This window comes from Salmo salar, chromosome ssa06 (genome assembly GCF_905237065.1).
Source record: "Salmo salar chromosome ssa06, Ssal_v3.1, whole genome shotgun sequence".
Classification (NCBI taxonomy): Eukaryota; Metazoa; Chordata; class Actinopteri; order Salmoniformes; family Salmonidae; genus Salmo; species Salmo salar.
Window position 1 is genome coordinate 51,225,285 of NC_059447.1, and position 18,127 is coordinate 51,243,411.

At 41.6% G+C, this 18,127-nt stretch overlaps 1 protein-coding gene across 1 annotated transcript; it reads right to left on the reverse strand.

Annotated features, from left to right (window-relative positions):
* Positions 1–16,205: 16,205 nt before the first annotated feature.
* LOC123743331 (uncharacterized) lies at positions 16,206–17,802 on the reverse strand. Its single transcript, XM_045719516.1, has 4 exons — positions 17,790–17,802; positions 17,076–17,405; positions 16,682–16,942; positions 16,206–16,485 (listed from the first exon to the last, which is right to left on the reverse strand). Exons 1-4 carry the CDS (start codon positions 17,800–17,802, stop codon positions 16,412–16,414), a joined length of 678 nt encoding a protein of 225 aa, XP_045575472.1. The 3' UTR covers positions 16,206–16,411.
* Positions 17,803–18,127: the final 325 nt, after the last annotated feature.

The window sequence follows — 18,127 nt, forward strand, 5'->3', positions numbered from 1 at the left end:
GATAGCTTAGTGGATAAGAGCTTTGGGCCAGTAACAGAAAGGTGGCTGACAAGGCTGGTCTTGCAGTAGAGGCTGTACTCCCTAGCCTGAGTACAGTCTCCTTAGCTAATCCACTCCCTGTACTCCATGTCATATGCAATCTTCAAATATGAACATTCTATCATTAATGAGCTTGAGGAGGACAGAATTTGATCCTGATTATATTGCCCTCACAGCTATACTACAATCACAATGATTATGGAAATATTAGAACTCCAATTTTTTCCTCCACAGAACACAGTTGGTATCTGGTTGCTAAGCAACCATTTTTGGTTTGTACATTCTCAAACTAAAATTCTTAAACTAAAATACATACTGATGGATTCGACTTCCGCTTTACTTCCCTACTGCAGCGCGCTGGTAGCAAACTGGCCAGAGTAAATCATTTGAAAGAGTCAATTTATAGAGCATTAAAGTCAAGAAAACAAGTGTGTGTGTGTAATTTTATATTTATTTCATTCAAGTATCGATAATGTAGTTCTGTTGAGATAATACCGTTAGTTGTGTTGTGTCAGAGTTACGGTCTGGGCCGTCCACCAAGTCAATAACTAACGATGATAAACTATAGGCTACATAACTATAGAACGTTGGTGAGCATCCACACTAGAGGAAAGTTGATCATGTATCGTTCTACAGTCCTACTCCTGTCAGTCGACTGATCAACACATCCTACTGCAGAGCTGCCTATAAAAACAAGACCTCTCACAAGGTCTCTCAACACACAGATACTGGTTCAGACCATTCAGTGCTTTCATGGTGTGTTCATTGTCATAGTGACAACTGCAAATAATACTTCAATGCACATGAAGGACTAACGAAACAGAATATAGTAATGTGTATTTAAATGTAACAATTCAACATCAAATGCCATTTAGCCTGCTCATCTTTTACAGTATGTCGTTTCATCGTTGTTCAAGTGGTTTTGCAAGTGATCCATTTTTCTGATGGTTGTCAATTCCTTTGGTTCTTCTTTTTCACTCTGCACATTTCTGTATGTCCTGTGAAACTATTTGCAATGCATCAGTGCAACAATGTTATCATGACTGGCCAAAAGTGATCACACCAATGCACTTTCTCAACTCAACTGTCTTCAAACTGCCGATCATGAATAAACCAAAGCACAGCGTGCATGGAATTCCACATCTTTAATGAAGCTAAAACTCACCAAAAAACGAAATGTGACGTTCTGGGCTGCTCACAGGCAGCTACACAAAAACAAGATCCCACAAAACCCCAGAGAGAAATGGCTGCCTAAATATGATCCCCAATAAGAGACAACGAAAGACAGCTGCCTCTGGTTGGGAACCATATCAGGCCAACAAAGAAATACATAATCTAGAATGCCCACCCAAATCACACCCTGACCTAACCAAATAGAGAAATAAACAGGCTCTCTACGGTCAGGGTGTGACATCAACATGCATTTTCTATGCTGTAGGCCTGTTTTACATTCAGTAATTTGCAAGAGCAAGCCTGCTTTATAGTAAAAACAATGATACAAATAAATGTCCTATAGCTTTTGTAGCCTATAGCTTTTCCCGGGATTTCACGATAAGAGGAATGGCCTATTCTGGAGAAGCTTGAGTAGCCTGCTGCGCATGGAAACAGCTGGAAGAGAGAGGCAAGTGATGTGTACCTGAAGTAAAAAACGAAATATTATCTAGATATTGGGCCGTTCAACAGCACAAAAATTAGGACTATAGGCTAAATATTTACATGTCAGAGTGCAAGAAAAATGAGTTAACAGTTTATGAAATGGCAGCTCTTCGCTCAAAAGATTGTCCGCTTTGTGGGCGTAGACGTGAACCTATTCAAGTAAGTAAGTTCAGCCACACCCGTTGCTGACAGGTGTATAAAATCGAGCACACAGCCATGCAGACTCCAAAGTAAAACATTGGCAGTAGAATGGCCCTACTGAAGAGCTCAGGGACTTTCAACGTGGCACAGTCATAGGATGCCACCTTTCCAACAAGTAAGTTTGTCAAATTAATGCCCTGCTAGAGCTGCCCTGGTCAACTGTGCTATTATTGTGAAGTGGAAACCTCTAGGAGCAGCAACGGCTCAGCATGAAGCGGTAGGCCACACAAGCTCACAGAACGGAGACGCGCAGTGGGTAAAAATCGTCTAACACTCGCTACCGAGTTCCATACTGCCTCTGTAAGAAACATCAGCACAAGAACTTCATGAAATGGGTTTCCATGACCGAGCCTAACATCACAATTCACATTGCCAAACTTTGACTGGAATGGTGTAAAGCTTGCCACAATTGGACTCTCGAACAGTGGAAACGTGTTCTCTGGAGTGATGAATCATGCTTCAACATCTGGCAGTCAAATGGACAAATCTGGGTTTGGCGGATGCCAGGAGAACGCTACCTGCCCCAATGCATAGCGCCAACTGTAAAGTTTGGTGGAGGAGGAATAATGGTCTGTGGCTGTTTTTTTATGGTTTGGGCCTCTTAGTTCCAGTGAAGGGAAATGTAAACGCTACAATGACAGCATACAATGACATTCTAGATTATTCTGTGCTTCCAACTTTGTGGCAACAGTTTGGGGAAGACTATTTCCTGTTTCAGCATGACAATGCCCCCGTGCACACAGCGACTACCATTCAGAAGTGGTTTGTCAAGATCAGTGTGGAAGAACTTGACTGGCCTGCACAGAGCCTTGACCACAACCCCATTGAACACCTTTGGGATGAATTGGTACGCCGACTGCAAGCCAGGCCTAATCGCCCAACATCAGTTACCGACCCACTAATGCTCTTGTGGTTGAATGGAAGAAATTCCCCGCAGCAATGTTCCAACTTCTAGTGGAAAGTCTTCCCAGTGGAGGCTATAGTGGAGGCTGTTATAGTGGAGGCTTTTAAAGCAGCAAAGTGGGGGGGGGGACATCTCATGAGATGTTTGACGAACAGGTGTCCACATACGTTTAGTCATGTAGTGTATAGCAATGTCATGACAACAGTATAATGAAAAAGCCATAAACTATAATATGAGAATCATAATGTTAAGATACCATAGTCCATTTGGTAGCATATTACATGGGAAATTCATGCTTAGTGTATTATTTACAATGTTATAATGTGTGTTACTGGTGATTTCTATCCTTTGGTGGACAAATTTCACAATTTAATTTACTCAACACATTCACAAATGGTGGCTACAGTATGATCACAGTTATGAGGTTTAGGTTGCTTGATGTTCATAGCTAGCTACAGTGAGGGAAAAAAGTATTTGATCTCCTGCTGATTTTGTACGTTTGCCCACTGACAAAGAAAGGATCAGTCTATAATTTTAATGGATGGTTTATTTGAACAGTGAGAGACAGAATAACAACAACAAAAAAAACAGAAAAACGCATGTCAAAAATGTTATAAAATTATTTGCATTTTAATGAGGGAAATAAGTATTTGACCCCTTCTCAATTAGAAAGATTTCTGGCACCCAGGTGTCTTTTATACAGGTCACTATATTCAGCACTATTTACTCTCAGATACAAAAATGCTAATTAGCATCAAAATATTCATCATTCAAGACTACAAATTCCTTCAAACTCCTGCACATCATCTCTTGCTGACACCTTTGCTGTCAGCTAGCTAGCTACCTTGATCCAAAACGAAATATTTATTAAACATGTTCATTTACTGCTCAATATTTTATTTAACTAATATATGTTGGCTTATTTATGCATTTGGTCTTTTGTCTTGTATAAAATACTATCCTAGTAGCCGTTTGATACTTACATGTCATAAATACTAGGCTAGTTTTCTTTGCAAAGAAGCTAGCTAGCTAGCTACCTAGATGGTTTTAGCAACATAGCCTTATTTTACCATAACCCTTCTCCTTTAGCCGGGGGATGTCTATTTAATCCCTTATCATTTCTGCCAACTATATGAACTAGGTTAAATCTATTTAAATTCATGTCATCAGAATGCACTGCTGTATAAAAGCAATTCAGAACTATGCTGAACAAAAATATCAACAAAACATGTAAAGTATTGGTCCCATGTTTCATGAGCTGAAATAAAAGATCCCAGAAATGTTCCAAATGCAATAAAAGCTTATTTCTCTGAAATGTTGTGCACAAATTTGTTTACGTCCCTCTCAAAAAGCTGATTAAACAGAATGATCATTTCAAAGGTGCACCTTGTGCTGGGGAAAATAAAAGGCCTTTTTAAAATAAAACTACAACACAATGCCACTGATGCCACAATGCCACAATCTCAAGTTTTGATGGAGCATGAATTAGCATGCTGACTGCAGGAATGTCCACCAGAGCTATTGCCAGAGAATTAAATGTTAATTTCTCTACCATAAGCCACCTCCAACATCGTTTTAGAGAATTTGGCAGTGCGTCTCACAACCACAGATCACATGGATGGCAGTACGTCTCACAACCACAGACCACGTGTATGTTATCTGTAATAATTTGGCTGCTCTAAATTATTTGGACAAGCAGGTGCCAATAGTGTACACTGTTGGTCAAAGCCTCGAGTACTGAACCTATTTTCAACACATTTGGCTGGAAAACCTCAATGCTTCAGGAAGCTTTGTTTTCCCATCACTACTGGTGAGTGACGTGAAGCTTGAGACAGACATTTTTAGTTCTTTACAGTGTCTTCAGAAAGTATTCACACCCCTTGACTTTTTCCACATTTTGTTGTTACAGCCTGAATTTAATATGGATTAAGTTGAGATTTTGTGTCACTGGCCTACACACATTACCTCATTATGTCAAAGTGAAATGATGTTTTCAGAATTTTTACAATTTAATTAAAAGCGATGAGCTGAAATGTTTTGAGCCAATAAGCTCAAGCCGAAATAAGTTCAGGAGTAAAAATGTGCTTAACAAGTCACATAAGTTGCATGGACTCACTCTGTGTACAATAACAGCTTTTTAACATGCATTTTGAATGACTACCTCATCTCTGTACCTCACACATGCAATTATCTGTAAGGTCCTGCAGTCGAGCAGTGAATTTTAAACACAGATTCAACCATAAGACCAGGGTGGTTTTCCAATGTCTCGCAAAGAAGGGCACCTATTGGTAGAGGGGTAAAAAAAAGCAGACATCGAATATCCCTTTGAGCATGATGAAGTTAATAATTACACTTTAGATGGTGTATCAATAAACCCAGTCACTACAAAAATACAGGCGTCTTTCCTAACTCGGTTGCCGGGGAGGAAGGAAACCACTCAGGGATTTCACTATGAGGCCAATGGTGACTTTAAAACAGTTAGAGTTTAAAACTTCTTCAGCTATGCAAGAGTTCACTGGATCACTCTAAATTTGATCACTCTAAACTGCATGTGCTGCCATCTAATTGTATCTCAATTGCACCTGGGCTAGAATAATTAATGTTTTTTAATTAATTAATTAATTTCTAATTTATTTAACCAGGTAGGCCAGTTGAGAACAAGTTCTCATTTACAACTGTGACATGGCCAAGACAGAGCAAAGCAGTGTGACACAAACAACACAGAGTTACACATGGGATAAGCAAACATAGTCAATAACACAATAGAAAAATCTATATAGAGTGTGTGCAAATGTAGTAAGATTAGGAAGGTAAGGCAATAAATAGGCCATAGTGGCAAAATAATTACACTTTAGCAATTAAACACTGGAGTGATAGATGTGCAGAAGATGAATGTGCAAGTAGAGATACTGGGGTGCAAAGGAGAAGAAAAAATAACAATATGGGGATAAGGAGTTGGTTGGGCTATTTACAGATGGGCTGTGTACAGGTGCAATGATCAGTAAGCTGCTCTGACAGCTGATGCTTAAAGTTAGTGAGGGAGGTATAAGTCTCCAGCTTCAGTGATTTTTGCAATTTGTTCCAGTCGTTGGCAGCAGAGAACTGGAAGGAAAGGCGGATAAAGGAGGAGTTGGCTTTGGGGGTGACCAGGGAAATATACCTGCTGGAGCGCGTGCTATGGGTGGGTGCTGCTATGGTGACCAGTGTGCTGAGATAAGGTGGGGCTTTACCTAGCAATGACGTATAGATGACCTGGAGACAGTGGGTTTGGCGACTAATATGAAGTGAGGGCCAGCCAACGAGAGCATACAGGTCGCAGTGGTGGGTAGTATATGGGGCTTTGGTGACAAAACGGATGGCACTGTGATAGACTGCATCCAATTTGCTGAGTAGAGTATTGGAGGCTATTTTGTAAATGACATCTCCGAAGTCAAGGATTGGTAGGATAGTCAGTTTAACGAGTGTATGTTTGGCAGCATGAGCGTAGGATGCTTTGTTGCGATATAAGAAGCCGATTCTAGATGTCATTTTGGATTGGAGTCTGGAAGGAGAGTTTACAGTCTAACCAGACACCTAGGTATTTGTAGTTGTCCACATATTCTAAGTCAGAACCGTTCAGAGTAGTGATTCTGGACGGGCGGGCAGGTGCGGGCAGCGATCGGTTGAAGAGCATGCATTTAGTTTTACTTGCATTTAAGAGTAGTTGGAGGCCACGGAAAGAGAGTTGTATGGCATTGAAGCTCGTCTGAATGTTAGTTAGCACAGTGTCCAAAGAAGGGCCAGAAGTATACAGAATGGTGTCGTCTGCGTAGAGGTGGATCAGAGAATAACCAGCAGCAAGAGCAACATCATTGATTTATAAAGAGAAAAGAGTTGGCCCGAGAATTGAACCCTGTGGCACCCCCATAGAGACTGCCAGAGGTCCGGACAACAGGCCCTCCAATTTGACAAACTGAACTCTATCTGAGAAGTAGTTGGAGAACCAGGCAAGGCAGTCATTTGAGAAACCAATGCTGTTGAGTCTCCCGATAAGAATGTGGTGATTGACAGAGTCGAAAGCCTTGGCCAGGTCGATGAAGACGTCTGCACAGTATTGTCTTTTATCGATGGCGGGTATGATATAGTTTAGGACCTTGAGCGTGGCTGAGGTGCACCCATGACCAGCTCAGAAACCAGTTTGCAAATGAAGGAGAAATGGGGAGGCTTGGGCAAGTTTCTGCGGGGGCTGCAGACCTGTTGGTAGGGGTAGCAAGGTGGAAAGCATGGCCAGCTGTAGAAAAATGCTTATTGTAATTCTCGATTATCATAGATTTATTGGTGGTGACAGTGTTTCCTATCCTCAGCGCAGTGGGCAGCTGGGTGGAGGTGCTCTTATTCTCCATGGACTTTACAGTGTCACAGAACTTTTTGGAGTTTGTGCTACTGGATGCAAATTTCTGTTTGAAAAAGCTAGCCTTTGCTTTCCTAACTGCCTTTGTATATTGTTCCTAACTTCCCTGAAAAGTTGCATATCGCGGGGGCTATTCGGTGCTAATGCAGTACGCCACAGGATGTTTTTGTGCTGGTCAAGGGTAGTCAAGTTTGGAGTGAACCAAGGGCTATATCTTTTCTTAGTTCTACATTTTTTTGAATGGGGCATGCTTATTTAAGATGGTGAGGAAAGCACTTTTAAAGAATAAGCAGGCATCTTCTACTGACGGAATGAGGTCAATATGCTTCCAGGATACCGGGGCCAGGTCGAATAGAAAGGCCTGCTCGTTTTAGGGAGCATTTGACAGTGATGAGGGGTGGTCGTTTGACCGCAGACCCATTACGGATGCAGGCAATGAGGCAGTGATCACTGAGATCCTGGTTGAGGACAGCAGAGGTGTATTTAGAGGGCAGGTTGGTCAGGATTATATCTGTGAGGGTGCCCGTGTTCACGGATTTAGGGTTGTACCTGGTAGGTTCCTTGATAATTTGTGTGAGATTGAGGGCATCTAGCTTAGATTGTAAAACGGACGGGGTGTAAAGCATATCCCAGTTTAGGTCACCTAACAGTTCAAACTCTGAAGATAAATGGGGGGGCAATTCATTCACATATGGTGTCCAGAGCACAGCTGGGGGCTGAGGGGGTGTATATCAAGCGGCAACAGTGAGAGACTTATTTCTGAAAAGGTGGATTTAAAAAAATAATAATTATGCTTTGTTTATAGAATTTTCAATACCAGCATTTAGAAAATAATTGCACTTCTAATGCTATTTGGTAGTAGTATAAAACAACACATCAAAGACAACAATACAGCAAAACATAGAGAGACAGACATAAAAAATACAAAAATATTTAAATACAAAAATGTAAAATAAATAATTAATAATTATAAGGAAAAATATATATTTTGATACAGTTGTTATGGGTAAACTAGTGCAGATAATACCGTCCTTAACATCTGAGATGCTGTGTATGCACATACCTGGCCTCGTACGTCACCAATATATAAATATACATCACTCTGGAACTGCAGGGACATGTATTCGTTTAACATAAGAAAAGAAGGGAGCCCACATTGCATAGAATTTGTCCAACTTTATGCAATTCAAAACAGATTTAATCCAAAGAGCATGAGAAGGGGCTGCAGAGGATTTCCATCTAAGTAAAATGAATCGTCTCCCTAACAAAGTGACAAAGGCAATTACATCCTTATGCATATTGGTCAATTGTATTGTGGGTAAGGAAACCCCAAATAATGCAATAAAAGGGTCTGGCTCGATCTGTGTGCCGCTTAATTCTGAGAGTGTGTTAAAGATGTCTTTCCAGAAACCAACAAGAGATGGGAAACACCAAAACATGTGTACATGATAAGCAGGAGACTGATTACATCGTACACAATTAGGGTTCACATCCTTGTAAATGTTGGATAATCTTGCTTTGGTCCAGTGGGCCCTATGAATGCGTTTGCATTGAATGAGGCCGTGTCGAGCTCAAATAGAAGAGCTATGTACCCTTTTGAGTGCCCCTTCCCATAGTTCATCAGATATTTCCTCACCCAGTTCCTCCTCCCATGAGGATTTAATACTGTTTAAAGAGATGACTTGTACTGAGCAAATTTGACTATAGATTATTGACTTGGTGCCTTTCAAAGTGGGAAGTGGGACACGAAATGTGTCGAACTGGGTTTCACCAGGAAGGGTGGGGAATCCTGGATCTATGCTGCGGATGTAACTCCGGACTTGTAAGAACCTAAAAAAATGATGTCTGGGGAGACCAAATTTAGCTGATAATTGTTCAAACGTACTAAATGTATTGTTAATATACAGATCTCTGAATCTTTTAATACCGACACTAGAACATGTTGAGAAAGCACCATCAACCATAGATCGGGGAAAAGCTGAGTTTGAGGCTACCGGAGCAAAAAGAAGAGGTTGTTTGAAACCCAAAGTGGCGCCTAAATTGATTCCAGAACTTCAATGTTATTTTGACACATATTTTTGGTGTCACAACGGAGGAGTGAGGGAGGGAAGACAATGATGCCGGTATAGACGAGGCAGCCTCCATCTCTAGCCAAATTGGGGGTGGGAATATCTCTCTGCTCTGCAACCAGTAGTGAATGATCCTAAGGTTAGCGGCCCAATAATAGATTCTGAAATCCGGTAGAGCTAGACTGCCGTCTGGTTTGGGCCTCTGCAAAAGCTGTTTTCACATCCTGGGGGGCTTTTTGTCCCATATAAAGGGTAGTATTAGGCCGTCGATCTTTTGAAAGGTGGATTTTTAAAAGTAGAAGCTCAAACTGTTTGGGCAGAGACCTGGATAGCATAACAGAACTCTGCAGGCTATCTCTGCAGTAGATTGCAACTCCACCCCCTTTGGCAGTTCTATCTTGGTGGAAATTTTGGAGTTGGGGATGGAAATTTCAGAATTTTTGGTGGCCTTCCTTAGCCAGGATTCAGACACAGCTAGGACATCAGGGTTGGCAGAGTGTGCTAAAGCAGTGAATAAAACAAACTTAGGGAGGAGGCTTCTGATGTTAACATGCATGAAACCAACGCTTTTATGGTTACAGAAGTCAACAAATGATAGCGCCTGGGGATGAGGAGTGGAACTGGGTGCTACAGGGCCTGGGTTAACCTCTACATCACCAGAGGAACAGACGAGGACTAGGATAAGGGTAAGGCTAAAGGCTATATGAACTGGCCATCTACTGCGTTGGGGACAGAGAATAAAAGGAGCAGATTTCTGGGCGTGGTAGAATACATTCAGGGCATAATGCACAGACAATGGTATGGTAGAATGTGTACAGTGGAGGTAAACCTAGGCATTTCGAGAGAGGTTTCGTCTCTGGAGGCACCAGTTAAGCTAGGGGAGGTCTCTGCATGTGTGTGGGGTGGGACAAAAGAGCTATCTAAGGGACTTTGAGTGGGACTGAGGGCTCTACAGTGAAATAACACAATAACAACTAGCCAAGACAGCAGTAGACAAGGCATATTGACATTAGAGAGAGGCATATAGCAATCACAGGTGTTGATCAGGAGAGCAACAACGGGTAAATGGCGATGAATGGGCAGAGCGGGTCAGTTAGGTACATACAGGACCTGAGTTCGAGGCTGGCGCCGACAGGTAAACAAAATTAGCTACCGTGTTATAGAAACAGTCCTGGGATAGAATAAGACAATAATCACTAACCAAAACAGCTATAGACAAGGCATATTTACATAAGGGAGAGGCATTTGTAGCCGAGTGATCATAGGGTCCAATGAGTAGCACTAGATGAGTCAGGGAGCCAATTCCGTAGTCACTGCTACACTATGCGAGCTGGAGACACAGCGATTCAGACAGCTTGCAGGCCGGGGCTAGCAGATGGGCATCAGGTGACATCACAACGGAAGAGCCAGTTAAACCACCTCGGACTGTTTCGTCGACAGACCAGTCGTGATGGATCCCCTGGGCTCCATGTCGACAGTAAAAGGGTCAATTGGCAAAAGAAGTATTGTAGAATAATTCATCATGCTCTTTCTCTTGCATTTCAAAGATGATGGTACAAAAAAATTCAAAAAAGTTTGGTTTTCTCTTTGTATTATCTTTTACCAGATCTAATGTGTTATATTCTCCTACATTCCTTACACATTTCCACAAACTACAAAGTGTTTCCTTTCAATTGGTATCAAGAATATGCATATCCTTGCTTCAGGGCCTGAGCTACAGGAAGTTGGATTTGGGTATGTCATTTTAGGTGAAAATTTAAAAAAAGGGGTAGATTATTAAGAGGCTGGGATAGGAGAAAACTCACGATGGATCAACAACATTGTAGTTACCACAGAATACTAACCTAAATGACAGAGTGAAAAAAATGTAGCCTGTACAGGAAGAAAACATCCCAAAACATGCATCCTGTTTGCAATAAGGCACTAAAGTAAAACTGCAAGAAATGTGGCAAATAAATTAACTTTATGTCCTGAATACAAAGCATTATGATTTGGGCATATCCAACACATCACTGAGTACCACTCTTCATATTATCAAAGACATAGTGGTGGCTTCATCATGTTATGGGTATGCTTGTCATCAGCAATGACTAGGGAGTTTTGGGGGGAAAATAAACAAAAATATAGCTAAGCACAGGCAAAATCCTAGAGGAAAACCTGGTTTTCTGCCTTCTAACAGACACAGAAACACATTCACCTTTCTGCAGTTATGTACAGTTGAAGTCGGAAGTTTACATACACCTTAGCCAAACACATTTATACTCAGTTTTTCACAATTCCTGACATTTAACCTGTTTAGGATAGGGGCAGTATTGACACGGCTGGATAAAAAACATACCCGATTTAATCTGGTTACCACTCCTACCCAGTAACTAGAATATGCATATACTTATTACATATGGATAGAAAACACCCTAAAGTTTCTAAAACTGTTTGAATGGTGTCTGTGAGTATAACAGAACTCATTTGGCAGGCAAAAACCTGACAAGGTTTCAGGCAGGAAGTGGCCTGTCTGACAAGGTGTCGTTCTTCTTGTCTCTGTTTATTGAAGAGTGAGGATCTTAGCTGTCCCGTGACACTTCCTACGGCTGCCATAGGGTCTCAGAAGGCGGCAAAAACCTGAATCGTGGCTTTGCAGGCTCTGGCTGAAACAAAGTAGCGCGTTTGGGTAGTGGCTGGTTACAGTACTGTGAGACTCAGGCGCGTGCCCGCGTCGACCGAAAGCTTTGTTTACTTTCCTCAGTTTAGCTAAATGGACATTCCCGGTCGGAATATTATCGCTTTTTTACGAGAAAAATGGCATAAAAATGGATTTTAAACAGCGGTTGACATGCCTCGAAGTACGGTAATGGAATATTTAGATTTTTTTTTGTCACGAATTGCGCCATGCGCACGACCCTGATTTACCATTTCAGATAGTGTCTGGGACGCACGAACAAAACGCCGCTATTCGGATATAACGATGGATTATTTTGGACCAAACCAACATTTGTTATTGAAGTAGCAGTCCTGGGAGTGCATTCTGACGAAGACAACAAAAGGTAATCAAACTTTTATAATAGTAAATATGATTATGGTGAGTGCTAAACTTGCCGGGTGTCTAAATAGCTAGCCCGTGATGCCTGGGCTATGTACTTAGAATATTGCAAAATGTGCTTTCACCAAAAAAGCTATTTTAAAATCGGACATATCGAGTGCATAGAGGAGTAATGTATCTATAATTCTTAAAATAATTGTTATGCTTTTTGTGAACGTTTATCGTGAGTAATTTAGCAAACTGTTAGTAAATTCCCCGGAAGTTTGCGGGGGGTATGCTTTTTCTGAACGTCACATGCTAATGTAAAAAGCAGTTTTTTGATATAAATATGAACTTGATTGAACAGACATGCATGTATTGTATAACATAATGTCCTAGGTGTGTCATCTGATGAAGATCATAAAAGGTTAGTGCTGCATTTAACTGTGGTTTGGGTTTTTGTGACATTATATGCTAGCTTGAAAAATGGGTGTCTGATTATTTCTGGCTGGGCACTCTCCTGACATAATCTAATGTTTTGCTTTCGTTGTAAATCCTTTTTGAAATCGGACAGTGTGGTTAGATTAAGGAGAGTCTTGTCTTTAAATAGCTGTAAAATAGTCATATGTTTGAGAAATTGAAGTAATAGTATTTCAAACGATTGAAAAATCGCGCCACTGAATTCAGGTGGCCGTTACGTAGGTGGGACGAATTCGTCCCACCTGCGCCAGAGAGGTTAAACAACTTCTTTGCTCACTTTGAGGACAACACAGTGCCACTAACACAGCCCGCTACCAAAACCTGCGGCTCTCCTTCACTGCAGCCAACGTGAGTAAAACATTTAAACGTGTTAACCCTCGCAAGGCTGCTGGCCAAGATGGCATCCCTAGCTGCGTCCTCAGAGCATTCACAGACCAACTGGCTGGTGTGTTTACGGACATATTCAATCAATCGCTATCCCAGTCTGCTGTGCCCACATGCTTCAAGATGGCCACCATTGTTCCTGTTCGCAAGAAAGCAAAGGTAACTGAACTAAATGACTATCGCCCTGTAGCACTCACTTCTGTCATCATGAAGTGCTTTGAGAGACTAGTCAAGGATCATATCACCTCCACCCTACCTGATAAGCTAGACCTCCTCCAATTTGCTTAGTGCCCCAATAGGTCTACAGACGATGCAATCGCTATCACACTGCACACTGCCCTATCCCATCTGGACAAGTGGAATACCTATGTAAGAATGCTGTTCATTGACTACAGCTCAGCATTTAACACCATAGTACCCTCCAAACTCGTCATTAAGCTTGAGACCCTGGGTCTTGACCTCGCCCTGTGCAACTGGGTCCTGGACTTTCTGACGGGCCGCCCTCAGGTGGTTGAGGGTAGCAAACAACATCTCCATCCCGCTGATCCTCAACACTGGGGCCCCACAAGGGTGCGTTCTCAGCTCTCTCCTGTATTCCCTATTCACCCATGGCTGCGTGGCCATGCACGCCTCCAACTCAATCATCAAGTTTGCAGACGACACTACAGTAGTGGGCTTGATTACCAACCATGACGAGACGGCCTACAGAGAGGAGGTAAGGGCCCTCGGAGTGTGGTGTCAGGAAAATAACCTCTCACTCAACGTCAACAAAACAAAGGAAATGATCATGGACTCAGGAAACAGCAGAGGGAGCATCCCCCCATCCACATCGACGGGACAGTAGTGGAGAAGGTGGAACATTTTTTAAGTTCCTTAGCGTTCACATCACGGACAAACTGAAATGGTCCACCCTCACAGACAGCGTGGTGAAGAAGGCGCAACAGTGCCTCTTCAACCTCAGGAGGCTGAAGAAATTTGGCTTGTCACCAAAAACCCTCATTAACTTTTACAGATGCACAATTGAAAGCATCCTGTCAGGCTGTATCACCACCTGGTACGGCAATTGCACTGCCAACAACCGTAAGGCTCTCCAGAGGGTAGTGAGGTCTGCACAACGCATCACATGGGGCAAACTACCTGCCCTCCAGGACACCTACAGCACCCGATGTCACAGGAAGGCCATAAAGAACATCAAGAACAACAACCACCCGAGTCACTGCATGTTCACCCCGCTATCATCCAGAAGGCGAGGTCAGTACAGGTACATCAAAGCTGGGACCGAGGGTCTGAAAAACAGCTTCTATCTCAAGGCCATCAGACTGTTAAACAGCTATCACTAACAGAGTGGCTGCTGCCAACATACAGACTCAAATCTCTGGCCACTTTAAATAATGCCACTTTAATAATGTCTACATATCCTACATTATTCATATCATATGTATATACTGTATTCTATACCATCTACTGCATCTTGCCTATGCCGCACAGCCATCGCTCATCCATATATTTATATGTACATATTCTTATTCCTCCCTTTACATTTGTTAGACTCTTGTTAGATATTACGGCACTGTCGGAACTAGAAGCACTGGCATTTCGCTACATTCGCATTAACATCTGCTAACCATGTGTATGTGACCAATAAAAATTGATTTGATTTAAAGTCACCTTTTCTGAGAGAGATTTACACCGTTGTCAAAAAATCATGCCAGGGTAAGCCTACACGAAACACAGCCCTTATTTGAAGTGTATCTAAAATCCCCTATGGGAGAAATGAATGGTGGTTAAAGGATTGGAACCATTTCGGTGTTTGACCACTAGGTTTAATGGGTATTATGACTCATACTGTGGTACTCTATTGAATGTTGATTTTCCCAAAAGGCCAGTCTCTTTGGCAATGACAAGGAGTGGCAAGGAGTGGAACATTAGCTAAAGAGACTGGTACTCAGACTATGTACTTCCTGCATAGTAGTTAAAAACAAACAAGGTGACCACTTTTCATTGGTGAATAATGGTGACATCACAGTTCAGAATAGATCCACATCCACTGACTCTGTGTTGCCTGTCGAGTTTTCTCTACTGCAATCTGTTACATCTTTCTCTACTCCAATCTCTGAATCACTAGACAAGTAGTTATTCCTATAAATATGTTTGGGGCTGTTATGTTACCAGTCTTTGACTGCTCCTGAGTGGTTGTCTTAACAGGATTCAGAGTTGTCCCATCAGAACTATCTGAAAAGTATTCATTCAAGTGTCTTGACTTTGGTAGATACAATATTTATAACCCAGTCTGAAGAATGAGGGACCAGCACTGACCCAACATTTGGGAAACACTACTTTACAGGAACAGTAGTCATTTATGTATCCAGATAGATGGCACATGGAAGATGTACTATTTCAGAGTTTTTTTTACCTGAGGTGTTGAAGGTGTCCTTGTCTTCCGTGCCCTTGTCTTTAATATCTAGTTCAGGAGGAGAAGAACATCCTCTTTAAAATAACTCTTCATCATCAGACACATACAGTAGAGAGCAGTACGCTTGTTCACTCATCACTGATATCAGGAGAAAGGATCAGGTTTGACATTCACTTTAATGTCATTAAAGTTTAGCATTGGCATGGGATGTCAGAGTTACACAGACAAGCAGATATTCACATGGGAAGAGAGAAGTGTGAAGTGCACCACAAAAAATGTACAAATCAAATCAAGTAAGTATATGCTTTGTGTTGACGAAGGTAATACATCTGACTTTAGCCCAATGCTGTACAACTCATACTATCTACAATACAACTGAGAAGGGTAATAGTATTCAATACAAGACCAGCAGAAGATGGGGAAGTGGTTGACAAGGCTGGTCTTTGTAGTAGAGGCTGTACTTCCTGGATAGTAGTTGAAAACAAACCGAGTGACCACTTTTCATTGGTGAATAATGGTGACATCACAGATCAGAATGGATCCACATTTAGTGACTCACTCTGTTGCCTGTAGAGTTTTCTCTACTGCAATCTGCTAAATCTTTCTCCAATCTCTAGAGCTCTAGACAAGCAGAATAAATATATTAGGGGGTGTTTTTACATGACCAGTCTTATACTGCTGCTTAGTATTGGTGGATGTCTAGACAGGCATCAGAGTAGTTACATCAGAACTGTCTGAAAAACATCAAACCAAGTGTCTTTCTGGACCCAGTCTCAAACCCTGACACAGCATGGGAAAACACAGTACCCAGTACTATGTAACCAGAGGACAGATAAAACATATACTACATCTTTACACATCATACAGATGGGAGTATTTTACCTGGGACAGTGGAGATGACGTCATCATTATCAGTGGTCTTTTCTTCAATATCTAATTCAGTAGGAGAACATCCTCTGTTAGTTTATTTAAATAACCCATCAGACACAGCAGTAGGTTTCAAATCAAATTAATCATCAATCACTAATATCACTAATATCAGGAGAATGAATCAGGTTTGATATTCAACTTTAATATCACAGATCTTGTGAACTTATTAATATTCTAGGAGCATAACAAGAATACATACCTGAGAATGTGGAGGGGAAGTCAATGGAGATCTTCACGTTTCCATTTTCAGTCAGCGTGCACGTCCACTTCCTGTTGTTGTCCTCCTTCTGGAGTGTCACAGTCAGAGAGATTTCACAGGAAGAATCCAGTGTGACCTGGGCATTAGTACCTGTTTTAGGCACCCAGCTGAGACTAACTCCTGAGATGCACTTTCCATGTTCCATATAGGTGAGCAGAGAACACCGTAATGTCATATTTACATTAGACTTCAGATCTGTCACTGGTATGGTAGAGGAGACTGAGAAAGAGAAAGGTATACAGTACTTGTTGGCTGTTTTCACATTATATATGATTATTAACACTACACTTGTACACAGTGACATTTAAACTCTGATTTAAACAGTAATACTCACTGGTTAGAACAGACAGATGAACAGGGGCATCACCTCCATGTTGTGGTCCAGTCTCTGTAAGGAACTGTCGACAGATGTAGACTCCAGCATCCTCAGCTCTGACATTACTAACATGTAGAGAACAGTCAGATCCTAAACTCAGTCTGTCTGCTCTCTCTGTCTTCTCAACTTTGATCTTCCCCAATACAACCTCTTCAATAGTAACAGTAGATCCAACACTGTTATAGATCCATGTAGTTGAGGAGCAGTTTGGATAAACCACATTGTTACACGGCAGACTGACATCATCTCTCACTCTGGAGAACATAGAGAGAGATTCTCCACTGACACCTGGAAGGAGTATGACATCAGATCATTATTAACTGGTAATACAGATGACAATATATTTCATAGGTATTCTCATTGATATTCTTCAGTGTGAATACTACTGTAATATACTGTCTATTATACAATAGTGAAGAGTAAACAGATACACAACAGAAATGTCATCATAATATTAGTAAAATGTAAACTGAACTTGTTTGGCCGTTTGAAATACATGTGTTCTATGATCTCTAATGACATACTCTCTCCTCTGTCTTACCTGTTAGCAGGAACAAAACGGTCACAAGCAATCCCAAAAATGAATGATGGATGTCAGCCATGATCCCCTCTCTCTCCTCTGTTTCTGTCTCTTTCCTCTGTCAGAGTGTCTCAGCACTATGAGTTTCTCACCATACAGCAGCATCTCTATTCACCACTGTAGAATCACTTCCTCAAAGGGGTCATGTTTTTATCTAGTTTGACACCTTGGTGAGAATCCTCCAGTTCACCAGCAGTTAAAGACCTTCTTCACATGTATGAGAGTCTGTATTAGTGATGCAGTGATTTGGCATTAATGTGGTCATATTCAAGTGGTGGTCGGTGCCGTTTAATTGGATGACTGTCGTTCATATTCCAGTCACCCAGCTCAGTGTAACGTTGATATGTTTAGGCTACTACACGATACTGGAATGAATAAACCCCTGATCACATGCAAATACAGGTCACTTTCATAGTAGCCTTAAACAAAC